Genomic DNA, 21,170 nt, shown 5'->3' with positions numbered 1-21,170 from the left:
AGGTAATATTGGAGCGCACCGATGGCCCACTTAACTGCCAATGTTTCCTTTTCTATAGTGGCGTAGAGCCGTTCGGCCGGTTGGAGTTTACGACTGAGGAACAGCATGGGATGTTCATTCCCCTCGTGGTCCTGGGTGAGCACCGCTCCTAGTCCCGAAGCCGAGGCATCCGTGTGAACCGTGAACGGCTTGGAGAAGTCGGGATTCCTGAGGACTGGATTTTGGGACAGGGCGCCCTTCAGGTCGTGGAATGCCCTAGAGACCTGGGGGGTCCAGCGAAGAGTGTCGGGATGGACCTTCCGCAGGCAGTCCTTTAAGGGGCTAGAACGGCTGCCGAAATGTGGAATAAACTTGCTACAATACCCCACCAGGCCGAGGAATCGGCGGAGTTGTTTCTTGTTGTGTGGGGTTGGGGCTCGTTCCAGAGACATTACTTTTTCCAGCAAGAGTCGTAGGGTACCCTGGCCCACTATATACCCTAAGTATCGGATCTCGCGAAACCCCGGGTGACTCTTGGTTGGGTTTACCTTGAGACCGGCTTGGTGTAGTGCTCGTAGGACTTTCGTTAAATGTTGGAGGGGCTCTTCCCAGGTCGCGCTAAAGATGACAATGTCATCGATGTAGGCCAATGCAAATCCCTGACACTGGGCTAACACTTGGTCGACCATTCGCTGGAAGGTCGCCGCGGCTCCGTGTAACCCAAAGAGCATCATTGTGAATTGGTATAACCCCAAGGGCGAGGCGAAAGCGGTCTTTTCTTTATGTTCCGGCCGCATGGGGATCTGCCAATAGCCCTTGGTCAAATCTAAAGCGGATAGGAATTGGGTGGTGCCCAACTGGTCAATCAAGAGGTCTGCTAGCGGCATGGAGTACGCGTTGAACTGGGCCAATTTGTTCATGGCTTGATAGTCCACGCAGAATCGTATGCTCCCGTCTGGTTTTGGACCAATACGACTGGGCTTCCCCAGATGCTATTTGACGGTTCTACTACCCCTAGTTGTAGCATTTTCTGTACCTCTTGTTCCACTGCTTCCCAGCGTTGCCGAGGCACGGGCCTCCAGGGTACGCATGCCACTTCGCCCTCCTGGGTGCGGATTGCATGTTCCACGCCTTGAATTCGGCCAGGGGTTGTTGAGAAGACCGGGGGTAGGGAATGTACCAGGTGTAGCAATTGTTGCTGCATCTGAGAGAGGGTGGTTGCTATCTTTGGCAGCATCTCCTCTGGTTGTGACAGCCCCCACGGTAGGTCTCCATCAGACAAGTCGAGGGGGTCTTCTTCCAAGAGACAGGTCCTGGTGTCCTCGGCTCGAACGACCCACTCTTTTAAATCATCAATGTGCAAGCGTTTACACTGCCGCTGGTTCTTCCCACACTGTATGTCATAGGTAAAGGGACCCACCACTCGATGTATCAGGTAAGGCCCTTTCCAGGGATTTTTCTCTTCAGGGCCGAAGACCCGGCCCTTCACCAATACGTAGGTTCCTTCCGTTAACTGGCGGGCTTTCGTGCCAACATCATACCGGGCTTTATCCATCAACTGTGCCTGGCTGAGGTGCTGCGCGGCCAAGGCCCGGGCGGTTGCAAGTCTGTAGCTCCTGCAAGTAGACTAGGGGGGCTTGGCCTGTTGGTTCGTGGTTTGAGCCTGCCCACTGGTCTGCCATCAAGTGTAAGATCCCAGACCAGTGGGCAAGCTCAAACCACGAACCAACAGGCCAAGCTCCCCTAGTCTACATGCAGGAGCTAAGATCCCACTTCCGGCGGAGACTGAGCTTGCCAGACGCGATCTTTTTCGCGGGTTCCCAACCGCTTCCGTGGAGGGCCCCCCCCAGGCTTGGGGAGAGCGGGCCAAACAGGAAAAATTCTCCATAAAGCCCCCCCGATTTTTTTTCAGGGGTCCAACTGCCAGCAAAATGCCGTTTTACAGCGTCTGGTGACGAAGGAAGCAGCTGGGGGTGAGTCTACTGAGACCATGGTGGCCCTCTGTCTAAACTTTCCTTCCCCCCCTTCCGTTTTTTAAGAACTCATTAATAACTCTTACAAAAACAACCCATAAGTTTTAATAAACTTAGAACTTACCAAGCAAGCAATTTAAACTCTTAATATGTGCTAAAAGGGGCTGCGTGTGAGCGAAGACGGCAGAACAAGCAGAGTAGAGAAGAGGGGGGGGGAATTGCTCTTCCCTGAGGCTCAACTTTGCAGGGTGGGTGCGGCAGAGATCTCAGCATAAACTACCCATGCGACACGACATCCATCATGGTCTCTGTGCGGCTGCTCTGAACTGCTGGTCCACCCGGAAGCGGGCGGACTGACAGGAGCAGAGCGGGCCATAGGAGCCAGAGCGGCGGTGGCGGCACTGGCCAGCTGATTATAACGTGGAGTTACAGGGGATCTCCGGCCAGAATCTCTTCAGACATCAGCCTTTCGTCTCTGTTTCTTCTTACCCCCCCCCACAGCCCTTCGCCTTGTTACTGGATTTAGCTCCGCACCCCCACCTGCTATTTTTTTTACCATTATTTTTTGCTTTTCCAATAAACAATTTAGACTTTAAACAGAGCTCAACAAAATGGAGTCGATTTGCTTAAGAGTTACATTCATTTCTTCACACTGAGGAAGCCATAAAAACGCTTTGCTGCCGTCCAGTGGTATTTGGATTAATTACAGTTGTTTCTCTCTCCTTTTTTTTTTTTAACCTCCATTGCCCTCCCATCTCCACATCAAAATTGATGTCCCTGTTTGCTATTATAACAACAAGAAATCAACTGAAGAAGCTTTTTATTATTTTAATGTAACTTTTAATCACAAACTATAGCACCAGTAACAGCACTAATCAATGAACTTTGGATCAAGTTATTAATTGAACTAAATATATTGGTGAATAATTTTTTTAATTTTTTTAACCATTATTAGAATATTTTAATATTATTGATTAACTGACAAACAAAGACTGCAATTAATTTTAGCTTTTAAGGTACATCAACTGACTTTACAAAATTGAATTATTAATTGAATTTATTCGGTTTATTGATTTTACCATTTGGAAAATAATTGTTATGTTTTGACGTATTCCCTTATTAATCTTTATTATATTGCATGGTTGGGGAGGGTGAGGAGGACAACATTTCTAAGTGTGTGAGACTTGAATTAATATTTATTCAAGTTTTTAATTAGTATGAGGAAAAGATTCACCAGCTTTGCACAACAGCAATCCCAGTGGTAATTAATGAATTTTGGAACTTTGGAACAAACTATCAACTGAACCAAACGTATCCTTGAAAATTTTTTATTCCACAGTCATTTTTTGAACTCTTTAAAACCATTATTTGATAAACATTCCAACTAATTTTATCCTTTAAGGCATATCAACTGACTGTATAAACTGAATTATTATCTGAACTTAATTAGCTTACTGATTCCACCACTAAGAAAATAACTGTTATACTTAGATATACTTTTTTATTATTTTATTTACTCTTTTTAATTGTGTGGTTGGGAGGGTGAAGAGGATAACAACTTTAACTGTATGAGATTTGAATTGATACTTTCGTAGGTTTTTAATTACTATGAGGAAAAGATTTACTAGTTTTGCACACCGGCAAAATTCAGAAATTGAAAGGCAAACAACAAAAGAAGTTTTTAGAAGAGTTTGAGGATTTTGAAGAAGAAGAGCAAGAGGTTGACGTTGCAAAATTTAAGCCCACATCAGAGAATCCACAGGAAAAAAGACTGGTTATGGCCAAAGAAAGTCAAGATTTTTTTTGCGTACTCAAGAGATGATACTGGATATGAAAACCTCTCTACAGAAGTCAATCCAAGATTCTGAGCAGAAGGTGCTTCAAAGTATCACAAAAGTTGAAGAAAAGCTTGAACTTAATTCTCAAGAAATTATCAAAATCAAACAGAAACAAGAAGACATAGAGACTTCAGTAACGCAACATACTACAGAACTCTCAGAACAATCCAAATTAATTCGAGATCTGTCAGTTAAAGCTGATGCACACGAAGTGAAGTTTAGAGATAAAAATATTAAATTTCGTGGGATTCCTGAACGATTCGGGAAAACTAGTTTGGAGTCAGACATCAGAACATTACTTCATGAAAACTACGAATCTGATGACGACACCCTGCTGGAATACTGTTACAGAATAAATTCATCTTATGCAACTAAGTACAACAAACCTAGAGATATATTGGTGAGATTTGTTCATAAAAGAACTAGAGATCTGTTGCTCAGGACACAAAGAGATGATCCCCTGGTTTGGGAAGAGAATTCAATACAGATTTTATCTGATCTTCCAGGAAGTATCTTAACCAAAAGGAAAGAGTACGAGTTAAAACAAGAACTGATAAAGAGACAAATTAGGTTTCGCTGGCTCATCCCATATTCTTTAGAAATTTCACTGCCACAAGGGAAAAAAACAGTTCATAATCATTCTCAAGCTGAAGAATTGCTCGAGGAACTAAAAACATCAGAAGACTCTGTCCCGAAAGACTCGGAAGACACCCCGGAAGCAAGTTCCAGTAATTCCCAACTGACTCAAAAAGACACAAAGCAACCTCTTGAAAAACGAGAACTACAGAAACATAAGAAAACTTTTGAAGGAGACAAACTAGACCAAGCAGCAGCGTTGTAGGAAGATTACAAGACCAAGCAGCAGCGCTGCAAATTCGATCTTCAACCCAACATGAGCCATTTACAAATTGTATCATTGAATATTAACGGTCTCCCAATAAAAGAAAGAGAGTTTTTCATAATTTAAAGAAGCAAAAGAAAGATATTGTCTGTCTTCAAGAAACACATAGTAAAAAAGAACATGAGAAAATACTACAGACGAATCACCTTGGGACCCCCTTTCTTGCATCGGCCCAAGTGAAGAAGAGAGGTCTAGTCACTTATATCAATGAGAATATTCTAACTGTTAAGAGTCACATAGCTGACCCAGATGGACGATACCAAATCTTAATTCTTCATGGCCTAGATGGAATCTGTTTCACATTAGTACACATATATGCCCCAAACGCAGCAAAAGAAAGTTTTTACGAAATATTGTTTAAGTATCTTGCAGATTGCCATCAAGGAGAAATTATACTTTTAGGAGATTTTAATGCGGTCATAAATCCAATGATTGATAAATCCCACAACAGTACATCTGGAAAGTTACCGAAGAATGTCTTTAAATTTATGAAAGAATTCAACTTAATTGATGTATGGCGAACAAAAAACCCAAGAACAAAAGACTTTACATTTTATTCAAACCGTCACGGATCACATTCCAGGATTGATATGTGTTGGATTTCTAGATCTATGATAACAAGTGTGGACAGGATACAGATCGCACCCAGAATATTGTCAGATCACAACCCAATTGAATTGACTGTGATACGAGGAAGACCAGGAATTAGGAGATGGCGGCTGAATGACCAATTATTGCGGAGAAAACAGATACTTGAATAGTGTAAACGTGACGTAAAAGAGTTCTTCGCTTTAAATAAGACCCCAGGGATGTCTGACTTCGTCGTATGGGATGCTAGTAAAGCGTTCATTCGAGGAAAAATGATAGCCCTAAATTCCAAAATCAGAAAAGACAAACAAAAGGAACTTAAAGATCTCCTAGAACAACTAAGAACACTGGAAAAAAATTCAAATTAAACCAGATAAAGCCACTCTTCGCGACATTAAGATGACAAAACATCAAATTGAGGTGATTGAAACGGAAGAAATCAAAATGAGAATTAAATATGCCAAGCAAAGATTCTTTGAAAGAGCAAATAAACCTGGTCGATTCTTAGCCAATCAACTTCGAAAACAAGAGAAGAAAAGAAAGATAATTGGCGCAAAAGTTAATGGCACAACCTATAACAAACAGGGAGAAATTGAAAAAATATTTGTTGATTACTACAAGCAACTTTATATGAAGGATGACTTGCAAGAACAGGGGCTAATAAGTTATTTATCAAATGCACAATTACCCAAGTTATCATCAGAGGAGCAAGAGAGTTTTAACCAGAAGATAACACAAGAAATTGTTGATGCCATAAACAATTTGAAATTAGACAAGGCACCAGGTCCAGATGGGATTACACCACAATTCTACAAGCTTTTTGAACAACAACTAACGCCTAACCTATTATCCTTGTACAATGAGGTAATTGAACACGGAAAGATTTCACCATCTTGGCAAGAAGCACATATATCCCTGATACCAAAAGAAGGTACCGATCCTTATCTGCCTCAGGCATATAGACCAATTTCTTTGTTGAACAATGATTACAAAATCTTTGTTTCTATAATCACCAAAAGACTTCAAAAATATATTAGCAAATTGGTACATCCAGATCAAACCGGGTTTATTCCAAAGAGACTTATGAGAGATAATGTACGATTGGTCCTCAGTGCAATTAAATATATTAAGTCAAAATCACTAAAAACTGCTATGATTTTTCTAGCCGCTGAAAAAGCCTTTGACAATGTCTCCTGGCACTTTATTTCAAAAACATTACAACAAATGAACTGTGGAGACACTCTTCTTACGGTTTTCAATACAATATACTCGGCTCAAAAGGCACGTCTTTTAATAAACGGTTGTCTGTCAACAGAATTTAATATCACCAAAGGCACTAGACAAGGGTGTCCACTCTCTCCACTTCTTTTTGATTTGTCAATGGAGGTTCTCGTGAATTATATAAGAAATGATCCAAATATCAAAGGTCTCATAGTAGGAAACGAAGAACACAAAATTAAAAGCTATGCAGATGATGTTGTGTTAATCTGTCAAAATCCAGAACAAACTCTTCCATTTGCTCAACACCATATTACGGAATTTGCAAAGTATTCCGGTTACAAATTGAATAAAGCAAAGACAAAAATTCGGACTTTTCATACTATAAATGATGAAGAAAAGCATATTAAAGAAATCACCGGATGTCAAATTACGAAGGAGTCAGTTAAATATCTGGGTGTTAATATATCATCACAAAATGGGGCACTTTTAAGGTCAAACTACTTAAAAACTTGGGGAGAAATAGAAAGGGACCTGAGTTCATGGTCCAAAATGAATATTTCCTGGTTGGGAAGGATATCAGTGATAAAGATGAATGTACTCCCAAGACTAAACTTTCTGTTTCAATTCCTTCCGATTTATATACCAGATAGAATAATAGAAATCTGGCAAAAACAAATTAATCGTTTTGTGTGGAATGCGAAAAAGCCAAGAATTAGATTTAAAGTCTTGCAAGATGAAAAGAAAAGAGGTGATTTGGCATTGCCTAATCTTAAACTATACTATCATGCTGCCTGTTTAACTTGGATTGCAGAATGGATAAAATATCCCAAAAACAGACACATTATTTTAGAACGAGTGGACTTTGGACAAGGATTCCATAAAGTTTTTGGACAAGGATTCCATAAAGTCTACAACAACAATTCAAAAGAAAAAAGTATTAGAAGATTGTGACACTAAAATGGCGATGTTGAAAGTATGGAATAAATACAAAAAAAGAATTAGTCCTTCTCCACCATCTATAATGTCTCCAATCGAAGCTTACTATGACAACGTTAAACTGAAAACGGCCGTTCACTTTACCTACAACGATATGATAGAGCCCAAAGGAGAAATTAAAAGTTTAAACAAACTCCAAGAAAAATTCCAAAAGCTCAACTGGCTGACCTATTTTCAACTGAGGTCTAATTTACAAAAAGATTGTTCATATCCTCGACCATTTCGAGAATTGACAGAATTCGAACTGATAATATCTAAAAATGATATCCACTTACTAGGAAAAATTTACAAACTCCTCTTGAAATATGACACAGAAGAACAAGTGAAAACCAATATGATCAAGTGGATGCAAAACTTCGGTGAAATGGTCACTATGGAATCATGGGAAAAACTCTGTACCTCTGAACTGAAATATACTGTGTCCCAAGAAGTGAAAGAAAATTGGTATAAAACATCTATAGATGGTACTTGTCAGGCTGCTATCTCGGTTTCGTTATTGCCTCTGTCTCTGCGTTGTATTGTCTGCCCCCCAAGGTCGCATGCCTAGGCCTGGGAACCCAGCTCCTGGGAAACTGTATTCAGCCTGTACGTGTAATCTCCCGCCTTTCCTGCCTTATAATATCTCCCAGCTAGTGAGCCTCTCATAGCTGTCATTTTATTCGTTTGCACTGTATGCCTAATTGACCAGTAAAAGCCATCTGTTTGGACTCTATATGACTTTGTGGTGTTTTCTGGTTCTGTGGGCCAAGGGCTGACATTATGACAGCTATCTCCTTCTCTTCACCATTCTACTAGCCAGGCTGGAGCCCAGGGGGGTTCGCCTGCCACTTGGATGGGAGCTGTGCAGCTCTCCAGGTGATCTACACCCTGGAGCCCTTCTCTGAGGATCCTACTCTGTTACAAGACTTAATCGCTGAACTTTTCCGGACGACCCGAGAGGTTTGCCGCTTGAGGGGACTGGTACAGGAACAGTGGCAATCTCTTAAAGGACGTCTCTGGATGTTAACGTCGGAGGATACTGATGCTCGTCTAGATCTTCAGGACTTGGATCAATTACTGGACGATGCCCGATTGGCGACTGAGGATTTACAAATATTAACTGGACTTTTGGATAATCTTATTTCTCGAGAAACTCTTTCTACCATGGCGGGAGCCCCACCGGAGGGTTTTTCCCTGATCCCGGATGCAGCCAGCTGTCAGGCTGAGGCCAAGCGAGTCGCTATTAGCACCGCTCTTCTCCTTGTGGAATGTACAAAGGACACCCCGGTAGCCACCTTGGCTCAAGTTTTGACCTCGACCTTCGGAGCCGAGGCACCCGCACTGGCGGTTCGAGTACAACCTCTGCTGGGCGGGGAACCCGACCCCATACTCTCACTCCTGGAGACAGAACTTTTGCCGCGCATTACGGCAGAGACTGCCCTGAGACTTGAGAACGCCAAAGTTCTTGCGGATCAGCAAGCCGCCGAAGCGGCTAAGGTCGCAAGAGAGAGAGAGGCTGCGGAAGCAGCCAGGGCGGCTGCAGCAAGGATTAGGAATCAGGCGAACGTGGACACACGCCCTAAGGGCAATGTACTAGGGCTATCAGGTCTATCCTTTTCCCCGGCGTTTGTCCCGTCGCGCGCGACCCAACGCGCACGCCGTTTGGCTGACCGACGTCGAGACTCAGAAGAGTCAGAAGACGAGGATTTATATGGGGATAGCTCTCAATGGGCCACAAGCTTCCGGACCAGTAAGCCTCATCTTACTGGTGGCCCAAGTGAGGAGGCTCATCTCTTAAGAGCCCAGAATCGGGAGCTCTCCGACCGTGTTGATCAACTCCAGGAAGTAATGGAACGTATGCTTCAGGAGAACAGGCAATTACAACAAACCCTGATAGCTCTGAGACAGCCCGTTCCGATACCGGGTCAGGGGGTACCCGTACAGCCACCCGCTAATGTGCCTGCTCCACCCTTGCCTCCTGGAGCTCCTGTTGCTCCTCCGCCCGGACCACCCGTGCAACCACCCGCTAATGTGCCTGCTCCACCCTTGCCTCCTGGAGCTCCTGTTGTCCCTCCGCCCGGACCACCAGTGCAACCGGGTCAACCTGCGCCCGGTCCTTGGAAGCAACTCAAATTGAGGACTACGTATGACGGATCTCTCGAGACTTTGCCTTGTTTCTTGCATCAAGTGGACAGTTATATGCGAGAACAAGGACAACTTTTCCCCACGGAAGACAGCCGGGTGCGTTACGTAGCTTCCCTTCTGACAGGTAAAGCGGCTGACTGGATGGTCCTCCAGTTTGACACCCGCTCTCGTGCTATTCGTTCCCTCAACAACTTCATGACTGCCCTGAGAAGGAGGTTTGAGGACCCCTTCCTGGGGGAAAGAGCCAAAACGGAACTCTTACAATTAAAACAAGGCTCTGCTACAGTTCGAGAATTTGCCGATGAATTTCAACGACTGGCAAGTAAAATTGTAGGTTGGCCCGAGACCACCCTGATCCATCATTTCAGGGAAGCCTTGCATCCTGACATTCTGAACTGGTCTTACATGCGAGGCGATCCCGATACCCTCGAAGACTGGATCCTATTAGCCGAGGAAGTGGAAAGCCGCCGACGCTTCATTTCTCTCGTCCGTCAAAAGCACAAGGAAAAAGGCACCCAAAAGCCTCAACCCAAGGCACCACTGCTCGTCCCACGAAATCCCCCACGTCCGCCCCAGGAACGTGAAGCCCGATTTCAGAAGGGTGCCTGTCTTACTTGCGGAGAAATGGGCCACTTTGCAGCCGTTTGCCCACGCCGCCAGGAAATATTTCGTCCCAGCACGACAACCCGCGCCCGAGGTCGTCCACCACGCAGAGGCACCGCGGCCACCCGCAGCGCAGCTCCGGGAAGACCCACACCCTCTGCACTCCATGCCGGGGACCCAGCCTCCCTGCCTACTACCAACGACCCCGCCGGGTCTCGGATTACAAGTGCCCCATTGGGGGACGATTTTCCCTCTTCGGATGAGGAAAATCCTTGGATTTCTCCAGCCCTAAACCTGGAATCTCCCCTCGACTTGTCAAAAAACGGCTCCGGTCTGTGGTGAATGGAGCGTCTCCACAGACCTCTCAGGATCATCCTACCAAACCGAATGCTCCTACCAAAATTAAAGACGTGGACTCCACCGTCTACGTGGATGCAGTTTTACAGCAACTTAACGGTGGCCCACAAATCCCCGTCAAAGCACTAATTGACTCCGGTTGCTGTCGCACTCTCATAAGCGAAACCACTTTTGCTGCACTCAGAGCCGACTCTGAGGCTTTACCCGCCCCCGTCCAATTTGCCCAAATGGACGGAAGCCATTTCCAGGGGGGTCCAGTTGATCACCGCACCATAGGGGTGGCAATGGGAATTGGTTCCCACTGGGAACAAATAGACTTCACTATAGCCCCTATCCGATTTGAAGTGGTCTTGGGAATAAACTGGATTAAAGGACATAGTCCCAGTATTGATTGGGAAACAAACACTATCTCCTTCGCTAGTCCCACCTGCGACCAGCATCGGCAAAACTTTGCTCTGCTATATCCGCCCGTTCCAGCATTAACCTCTACTGCCCCAGCACCACCGACTCTACCCGCTGTATACCGGGACTTTGAAGATGTCTTCGACCTTAAGGAATGTGATGCCTTACCCCCCCACCGGGCCTCAGACTGTGCGATTGAAGTGGTAAAGGACTGCACATTAACCAAGAGTAAGATTTACCCTATGAGCGCTTCCGAGCGCACTGTCCTCCGGGACTTTTTGGACAAAAACCTCGCCAGAGGGTTCATTCGCCCTTCGAATGCCCCAAACTCGGCCCCCGCGTTTTTCGTCCGGAAAAAAGAGGGCGACCTTCGCCTATGCATTGACTTCAGAAAGCTCAATGCGGTTACCCAGACCAATGCCTATCCTATCCCATTAATATCCGATATTTTGGGACAATTACAGGAAGGCCGTGTGTTCTCTAAATTAGACTTGGTGGAAGCTTACTACCGAGTCCGTATCCGCGAAGGGGATGAGCACCTCACTGCCTTCTCTAGCTGTTTCGGAATGTATGAATTCCTTGTGATGCCGTTCGGATTAAAAGGGGCTCCAGGGGTCTTCATGCAACTCATCAATGAAATCCTACATGACCTTCTATATCGTGGGGTGGTGGTCTACTTAGATGACATTCTCATTTATTCGAAAACTATGGACGAGCATGTGGCTCTGGTCAGGGAAGTTCTGCAACGCCTGCGTAACCATCAACTTTTCGCAAAACTAGCTAAGTGCGAATTTCACCAAAGCAAACTCACGTTTTTAGGATACATCATCTCCCACCAAGGTCTTCGCATGGACCCCGCCAAAGTCCAAGCCGTCCTCGATTGGACTCCCCCCACCAACCGGAAGCAAGTACAGCAATTTCTGGGATTTGCAAACTTCTATCGAGGATTCATCCCTAACTTCGCCCAGGTGGCTCTACCCATTACGGACCTACTGAAAACTAAGGGAAAAGTAAGCTCGGCTGCCTTGCCCTCCGCGAAAATCCTATGGACTGAGCAATGCCAAGCCGCCTTTCTGGCCCTCAAACGCCTCTTCACTTCGGAGCCGGTGCTACAGCACCCAGACCCAAATCAAATGTTCATTGTGCAAGTCGATGCTTCCGATGTAGCCATGGGAGGGGCTCTCCTCCAGCAAGGACCGGATGGTCTTCTTCACCCTTGCGCTTACTTTTCAAAAAAATTTGCGCACGCTCAATTAAACTGGCCCATCTGGGAGAAAGAGGCCTCAGCAGTTCATCATGCACTGACTCTATGGCGACAATTCTTGGAAGGGTCTAAAGTCCCCTTTGAGGTTTGGACCGATCACAAAAATCTAGCTGCCCTCACGGGGTCCCATAAGCTATCGGCGAAACAACAACGGTGGGCGGAGTTCTTTGCGCAGTTCCGTTTCACCCTGAAGCACGTCCCTGGGAAACAGAACGTTCTTGCGGATGCCCTCTCCCGTTTACCACAATATCCGGTAAAACTCGAAAGACCCACCAACTCTCTGTTCACCCCTATGCAACGTGGGGCTCTACCTATGCTGGCTGTACAAACTCGATCCCAGCATCAGCACACCTTACCCAACGTACAAGCTCCGCCAGCTCAACCGGCTGCCCAGCCGTCACCGCAACGAACCGGAGTTCCCGCCCTTCCTACCCCTCCGACCGCCCAGCCGCCTGCAGTCTGCGCGCCGCCGCACGTAAGCACTAGCCCCATAACTGTTTCTAAGATCTCCATGGCCGACGGGGGGGCCCCCTCCAAAATCCCCATCTCCGAGTCCTTTTTAACTGTCCTTCGGGACCAGTGCCTTTTAGAACGTTCCGCTCATACCCTACCTCCTGGTGTTTTGGAACAAGGAGGATCCTGGTACAAGGACTCGAAATTATATGTCCCCAAGGCTCTCCGAAAGGACGTTTTACATTTAGCCCATGGAGCCAAAACAGCTGGGCACTTTGGGTTTCTGAAAACCCTTCACTTATTGCGCAGACAGTTCTGGTGGGGGGGAATGCGTTCCGACATTGACTCCTTCATCCGCAGCTGTCCCGTTTGTGCCGCTGCGAAACGATCGCAGGGCAAACCCCCGGGACTGCTACAACCTCTTGAAACGCCCAGCAAACCTTGGGAAGTGATTGCTATGGACTTCATGACTGATCTCCCTCTCAGTGGGGGTAAAACTGTGTTGTGGGTTGTTACTGATTTGTTTTCTAAGCAAATACATTTGATTCCATGCGCAGGGATCCCCTCTGCTCAGAAACTGGCCCGCCTCTTCGTGACGCATATCTTTCGTTTACATTCGTTTCCGCGTAAGATAATTTGTGACCGCGGCAGTGGTTTCGTTTCTAAGTTTTGGAAAGCTTTCCTCAAGTTGGTGGGAGTGGAACAAGGGTTGTCTAGTGCATACCATCCTCAAACTGATGGTCAAACTGAACGTGTCAATGCTGTACTTGAATGTTATTTACGCTGTTATGTTAACTACCACCAGGATAACTGGGTAGAACTGTTACCTTTAGCAGAATATGCCTACAATAATGCCATGCATCAATCCACAGGTTTTAGCCCATTTTTTGCTGTGTATGGACAAGATTTCAGTCCCATCGCTCCTACAGATGATATAGAGGGGGAGGGGAACCCCGACATTGCCTCCTGGGCACACGCCCTCCGTACCACTTGGCCCTGGCTCGTTAGCAACCTCGACCGAGCCAAACGTAAATACAAAGCACAAGCTGACAAACATCGCTCCCCCGGGGGTGATCTGCAAGTGGGTACTTTGGTTTACCTTTCCACCAAAAATCTCCGTTCCACCCAACCGTGCCATAAGCTCAGTGCTAAATACATTGGCCCTTTCCCCATCACCCGGGTCATAAACCCTGTCACGGTGGAACTGGCTCTCCCCAAATCCTTGAGGCGTGTACATCCTGTTTTCCACATTAGCCTCCTCAAACCCCATGTTGCTTCTCCACGGTGGCATCCGGACCCACCTCCTGCGCAACCCATCATGGTGGGGGGGGAGGAACACTTCGAAGTCTCCAAGATCCTTGACTCCCGTGTTCACCATGGCAACCTGCAATATTTGGTCCGTTGGAAACATTTCCCCCCTGCCTATGACGAATGGGTACGCGCACGGGATGTCTCCGCCCCCGACCTCGTCGACGCCTTTCACAGTGCTTACCCAGATCGGCCAGCCCCCTTGCGAACTGGGAGGGGGCCTTGAGGGGAGCAGAATGTCAGGCTGCTATCTCGGTTTCGTTATTGCCTCTGTCTCTGCGTTGTATTGTCTGCCCCCCAAGGTCGCATGCCTAGGCCTGGGAACCCAGCTCCTGGGAAACTGTATTCAGCCTGTACGTGTAATCTCCCGCCTTTCCTGCCTTATAATATCTCCCAGCTAGTGAGCCTCTCATAGCTGTCATTTTATTCGTTTGCACTGTATGCCTAATTGACCAGTAAAAGCCATCTGTTTGGACTCTATATGACTTTGTGGTGTTTTCTGGTTCTGTGGGCCAAGGGCTGACAGTACTTGACTCCAAATATGGTTTCACAGATGATCTCCCCTGGAAAAAAAGGTGTTTGCTGGAAATGTCAAGATACGGATGGCTCCTATTTTCATGTTTGGTGGACATGTCCTAAATTACAAACGTTCTGGAAAAAGATCCATCGAGAATTACAAATAATAATAAAAACGAAGATTACACTAGACCCTAAATACTACTTGCTTAGTATGGTGCCACCAAATTTACCCCTGAAGTTCCATGATGTTTTTAAGTACGCCACTACGGCAGCCAGAATGGTTTTAGCAAGAACCTGGAAGCAAATGCAAATACCCGAAATAGAAGATAGGAAAGAAAAACTGTTGGACTATGCCAGTATGGCCAAAATGACTTTTTTGCTAAATCCAAACTCTAACGAACTTACAGAACAGTTTGATGAAAAGTGGGAATCATTTTATACCTATATGACGTCAAGTTAATCAGACGAACGTCGTATATTGACCAGAGCGAATATGAATAACTGGCAATGCTTTATTTAATATGTTTCAATTAATTGATAAGCAAATTCCGAGCTTTTATATGTTATATTTTTAACGTGTAACACTTAGATATTTTGAACGATTTCCATATTTTTATAATTACTTTTTTTAAAGATATATTATACTACATTTGATTTGCACTAGCTGGTAATGTGAAATTGTACTTGATTGATTTAGTATATTTGCTAAATGAAATTGTTATATTGTTTTTGTATATCAAACGGTTTATCCTTCCCTTTTTTTCCTTTTTGTACCCCCCCTATTATAAAATAAATAAAAAATTTTTTTTAAAAAAGTGTAAGATCCCGCGGGGCTTTCTCCCATACAACAGTTCAAACGGGGCAAACCCTGTGGAGGCCTGTGGAGTCTCCCGTATGGCGAACAGGACAGGGTTGATTAACAAGTCCCATTGGTGGGGGTGATCGCCTGCCAGCTTCCTGAGCATGGCCTTGATTGTTTGATTGAGCCTTTCTACTAGCCCATCCGTTTGAGGGTGGGCCACAGCTGTGAATATCTGCAGTACCCCTAGGGCTCGGCATAACTGCCGCGTGACGGCGGCTGTAAAGGGGGCTCCCCTATCGGTCACTATCTCTTTGGGAATTCCCACCTGCGTAAAGAACCTCATCAGGGCCCGGCCCATCCCTGGGGCTTGCATGGTGCGAAGCGGTATGGCTTCTGGATAGCGAGTGGCATAGTCAATGATAACAAATAAAAACCAACAGCCCCGGGGGGTGCGGGGCAGGGCCCCCACGAAATCCATGGCTATCCTATCAAATGGCGTCTGACTAATCGGGAGTGTTTGCGGAGGGGCTTTGGGCGGACCTGTTTTCCCCCATAATTGGCACCGTGGACAGGACCTACAGAATCATTTCACGTCTCTAGATATCGCGGGCCAAAAATACTCGGCCTGTAGGCGGGCCAGGGTATTTTTCACCCCTTTATGTCCCGCCCAATCATGGTCGTGGCTCAATTCCAAGAGCCGGGCCCTGTACTGGGAGGGCACTAACAATTGGCGGGGGGCCCGGGGACCTGGCTGCAGCACTCTATACCAAAGGCCTCCTTCGCTCTGAATCTGGGGCCACCTATCCGCCCTCCTTGGGTCTACTACTTGTCCATCACTTACCACGACCAATCTCCGAAGCCCCTCTATAGAGGGATCCTGTTCCTGCGCTTGGTGGAAGCCGGGATCTGCCATCCATCTGGGTCTCTCTCCAATCCCCTGGTTGGCAGGCGTCGAATCCGGCGTCGTGTCCGACGGGGAAGGGGCTCTCGACGGCCCTGGTCGTTCATCATCCGCTGCCTCCAGGATGCTGGTTTCTTCCGTAGTGGACGGTTTCGCCACCTGGTTCAGTAACTCTTGGAAAAAAGGAACGTCCTGTCCCAAGAGGACCGGATAAGGCAGGTGTGTCACCCGGGCGGCCTCCATATCATAAACCCGGCCCCGCCACGTCAGGCTGAGGCGCACGACTGAGTAGCGCTCGATGTGCCGGTGGAAACAGGCAATGGCGGCGGTTCTTATCATGGGCAAGTCGTCCGGGAGCAACGAGGTGAGGACCATGGATGACCCACTGTCTATCATGGCCTACAAGGCCTGCCCATTCAAGGATACTAGTCACCCAGGCCTCCGGTCGAGCGTGCACGGGCGCCGCGCATATTCCAGCCCGACATCACACTCCATAGTGGGGCAGTCCCGCCGGAGGTGGCCCCACTGGCCGCAGGTGAAGCACGGGCCTATGCCTTTGGCCTCGGACTTGTGGGTATCCTCTAGCTGGGTCCCCCGGCTGCCTTCTGGGGAGGTAGGGGAAAGCCTCGACCCGGCAGCAGGGGGCAGCCACCGGGGTCTTGGTCCTGTCGCCAAGGGAATCCGGGGACTTAGGCGGGCGCGTCCCCCTCGGCTGGCTGAGTCAATCCCTCTCAGTCGGGCCTCTGGCCGTCCTGTCTCCCTCAGGGGTTCCCATTGATCAAGGCATAGGACGTTCTCGAGGAGTCCCATGGCTTCCTCCAATTTTTTTGGTCGATTGCAAATGAGCCAATCTCTGGCCCTAGAGGGTACTACTTGTGCCAGCTGCTCTAGCACGATCCGATCTACGATAGCCTTGCTTTCAGCTGACTTCGGCTGAAGCCAACGGTAGGTGGCGTCTCGCAGCGTGTTCACGAAGGCCCGAGGTGCCTCGTTCTTCTTCCACCCTAGGGACCTAAACTTCAGCCGGTATGATTCATCTGAGATGGCGTATCTCTCCAGGAGGCAAGCCTTTAGTTTGTCGTAATGTCCGCTGTCATCTCGGGGCATGGCCTTCAAAGCCGCCTGGGCTGGGCCTGTCAGGAAAGGTCCCAAGATGAAGGACCATCTGGCCCTGGGCCAGCCGGAAGCCTCCGCCGTCCGCTCAAAGGCTTCTAGGTACCCGTCCAGCTCATCTTCGGGGTCTAACTTCGCCAAGGGAATTGCCGGCATCCGCACCTCTGCGTTCCCGGCGCCCCCTGTCTTCCCAGTCTGGGGGGTGCCCCTGCCTACCTCTAAGGACTGCAACAGGTCCCTTACCAGCGCAGCCTGTGAGTCATGATGTTGCCGGGCCATGTCTTGTATCAATCGCACCTGCGCATCCTGCTGTTGGCGCCACATGTCCTGCATCATCCGCCCTTGCTGCTCCGTTAGCCATTTTCCGAATTGGTTAAAGTCCACCGAGGCACCTGCTGGGGGTTCGCTAGGTTCCAACTTTTCGCTGGTGTCGCCCCAGGCAGTGTCAAGTTGGGAGGTCTGAGGAGGGGCCTGCTAGGGCGCCAACCCGGCGGTGCGGGAATGCCTGGTGGGGACAGCCGGATGACTGCGCCTATGCCCGCATTCTCCACCACGTTGTCACGCAGGGGCGTGCCACCCGCGGGTTCCCTAGTCGCTGGCTGTGAGGAGGAGGGGGCTGAGACGACTTCTTCCGCCTCAGACCAGTCGGAAGGAGAGTCAGAGCTGGTCTCTCCTCCCGAATCAGCCAGTGTGCCTTCGAGCCTGTAGCCCCAGCAGACACTGGCCTCCGTATCCTCTCCGGCGGTTCCCTCTCTTCCCCCTTTTATCCTCCCAGCCAGTGAGGAGGTTTCTCGGCCCCGCCCCCAACCCTCCACCCGGAAGTCGCCAAAATTGCCGGCCTCCCGGCCAAGTGCGCGCCCGCCCAGGGGTCAGCAGTTGGGCGGGCCATCCCTCCCCCGCCCGAGCCAGCGCTGCAGTGAGAGTACTCTGCACTGCTCTGTGGTCGCCGGCGTCGGATCCGCGGCCCACTCCGGTTGCTGCAGGGGAGTCGGCGCGCCTCCTTCGCCCCCGTCTCCGCTGAGTCCCTACAACGGAAGAGGGACAGGCATCGGGTGAGGCCGCTGGCCGGGGGGAAGGCGGGGAGCCGGTTGCAAGGTCCGGGGAGCGGGGTGGGAGCTCCGTCTCCGGACAGTTTCATATGCAGGGCTGCCATCGATCCTTAACTTTTTCTTATGTATCCCAGCATGATGCTTAATCGTGGTTATGACAGACAAACCGTGGTCAAGCAAACTGTCTGCACAGATGAACTGTGTATCAGTGTGTTTTAACTGATTTTATGTTGATTATACTGATGTAAACAGACTCAAGCTTGACTTGTTGGGGAGAGGTGGGATATACGTTTAATAATAAATAAAATAAATAAATGTCTAGTTAAAAGGATCAGGCAGGAGGTGATGGGAACAACCTTTGTCTGAGACCCAGGAGAGCGGCTGTCCATCTGAGTAGACAATACTGACCTTAGATCACGATGGGTAGCCTTGTTACTCTGTCTGTAGCACTAGAAAAGGGCAAGAGTCCAACAGCACCTTAAAGACTAACACAATTTCTGGTAGGGTATGAGCTTTTGTGAGTCACAGCTCACAAAATCATTCAGATTTGAAGAAGTATCTGAAGAAGTGAGCTGTGGTATCTGAAAAAGTGAGTTGTGACTCATGAAAGCTCATACCTTGCCAGAAATTTTGTTAGTCTTTAAGGTGCTGCTGGATTCTTGGGCTTTTCTAATACTGACGACACATGACAAGGCATCGATTATCTGTTCATGTGAAAACCAAAGCCAGAATGCCTTTTCCTAGCCTACCCTACTGTCAAGAATGTTTAGCCTCAGAACTTTCTCCCCCTGAATGCAGGCCATGGACAATTCAATACTGATACATTCCTTTGGCTGGGCTTACCACCTCCTCCGCCACCGTTGCTGCCGCCACTGCCACTATTTCCTCCTCTGAATCCTCCACTTCCAACACTGCCTCCACTGCTGCTGCCGCCGCCACCACGGTTCTGGAAGCCACCTCGATTTCCTCCTGCTGGGCCACGGTTGTCAAAGCGCTGAAAGCTGCCACCGCCCCTACCCCGGAAGCCACTGCCACCGCCCCGATTGTCAAAGCGCTTCTCGGGTGGCGGGCCAGCCTTCTTGCCTTCCTCGTTGTACTGCCTCACCAGCGTCTCCGCTTCATCCTGCTGCAGCTCAATATAGACCACGGAGTCCAGAAAGTCACCTGCTTCAGGCAGTGTGAAGTTGGCTGGGCACAGGAGAGAACACACAGAGATAGGCCTGTCAGCCCTGGACACAGCAAAAAACACAGAGAAAGCGCAATTTTGTTCTGGGGCGCCAGAAAGGGGGGGGGAGTGAGAGCAGAGAAGGCAGAAAACAGAGGGAGAGATCAAGGAGAGATGAACCATCAACCACAGCGGCTAATGCACAGACACAAGGTCACATGCTCCCATCCTCCCAAGCCACTGTCAGAGGACATTCTATTGCAGGGGTCCCCAATGTGGTGCCCAGGGGTACCTGTCAACACCTTTCCTGACACCTGCCAAGCATTTTTAGAAAGTGGGCAGGGCCAGGTGGGGCTTTTGTCCAGTAAGGCTACTGATGGGCCACTGGAGATTTAATTGGCCGTGCAGATTTTTAAAAAAAGCATTTGTTTGGCAGCACCTGCCACTACAAGTATCTTTACTGTAAGACTAAAAGTAAGTCACTGTGACTGAAGCCATTTTGTGGCTGCACCCACCATGCTGTGTCAGGAGTTCCAAAAGTGCCCGCAGGCTCAAAAAGGTTGGGACCCATCCTGTTGGTCTCAGGCTGTCCAGTGCAATATCTTAAATGGCATCAGCCGGCAACTTGCATGACCAAGTTACAGGGCTGGAAGAGATGCGAGTAGCACCAGCCCAGCCCACCAGCCCTCACCTCCATCTGTACTAGCTTTCAGTCACCTGGTTGAGAGCCAGCATGCCTAAAATTGGGGGGGGGAGTCTTCTTTAGCACATTGTGCATTTAGGCATAACAAACCTGGGTTTCATCACCCCCAAAGCAAGCATAGCCACCTCCTCTCTCTCTCTGCCCAACTCCCATCACAGGGCTGTCACAAGGGAGAATACACCTGGTTAAACGACTAAGGCTTGGAGGGGGCAAAGCGTTCCAAGTCCGGGACACCAGAATCAAAGTGCCTCCTCTACACAGAACCGAAAGCAGCAGCCTGAGCTCTTAAGGGCTAACAGTGGGGAAGACAAAGATTGCTGGGGATTTGCCCTGGCTGTTGGAAACATGTTCTGGGATCTGCATGGAAGGGCTCCGGTCCCATTCTGCCTGCTCTGTTTCAAGGAACGGCTGTGCCTTCCAGAAGCAAAAATGAGCTACTATGACGTAAGGAGAAAAGGGGTTCTGCCTAGATGCATGCCGGATCTTGCCCTTCTCCAGAGGCTGAAATCTGGTCCCTCTGGACTCAGAGGGACTTCAAGTCAAGCTAACAAGCACAGAATTGGGCTTGCAAGCCCCTCTTTCTAGCTTGGCGGTTTTGAAACGTTTGGCGGAGTTGTGTGTCAGCAGTTGCCAGGAAGACCCACGCTTTTTTGATGCCATGTAATGCAGCTTCATGGGACGATTTCCCTCACAGAGGGAAATGCAATCTCAATGCCTCATGCATGCTTATTTTCCGGTGTGCTTATTTTGCGGGTGTGCTTGTAACACGAGGGAGGAACAGAAGGGGAATCATTCACAACTACGGGGGGGCAGAGGAGGCAGGAGGAAAGGCCAGGGAGAAAGCTAAAGGGTCACAGGGAGTGTGAATTATCACCTGAAACTTTTACCAAACAGGCGCTGTTTCCCCCCGT

General features: G+C 48.3%; 1 protein-coding gene across 1 annotated transcript in view; it reads right to left on the bottom strand.

The window, feature by feature from the left end:
* Positions 1 to 21,170, bottom strand: part of HNRNPUL1 (heterogeneous nuclear ribonucleoprotein U like 1) — a 47,416-nt gene that overhangs the window by 5,127 nt on the left and 21,119 nt on the right. The window contains exons 12-13 of the mRNA XM_056846076.1: positions 19,235 to 19,579; positions 2,487 to 2,492 (exon numbers count right to left, since the gene is read on the bottom strand). Coding sequence (XP_056702054.1) covers positions 2,487 to 2,492; positions 19,235 to 19,579 — 351 coding nt within the window. The remainder of the gene's footprint in view (positions 1 to 2,486; positions 2,493 to 19,234; positions 19,580 to 21,170) is intronic.

The sequence above is a fragment of the Euleptes europaea genome, chromosome 3 (assembly GCF_029931775.1).
Source record: "Euleptes europaea isolate rEulEur1 chromosome 3, rEulEur1.hap1, whole genome shotgun sequence".
Lineage (NCBI taxonomy): Eukaryota > Metazoa > Chordata > Lepidosauria > Squamata > Sphaerodactylidae > Euleptes > Euleptes europaea.
Note: the sequence above shows the minus strand (reverse complement) of the source record. Positions and strands in the feature narration are given on the sequence as shown.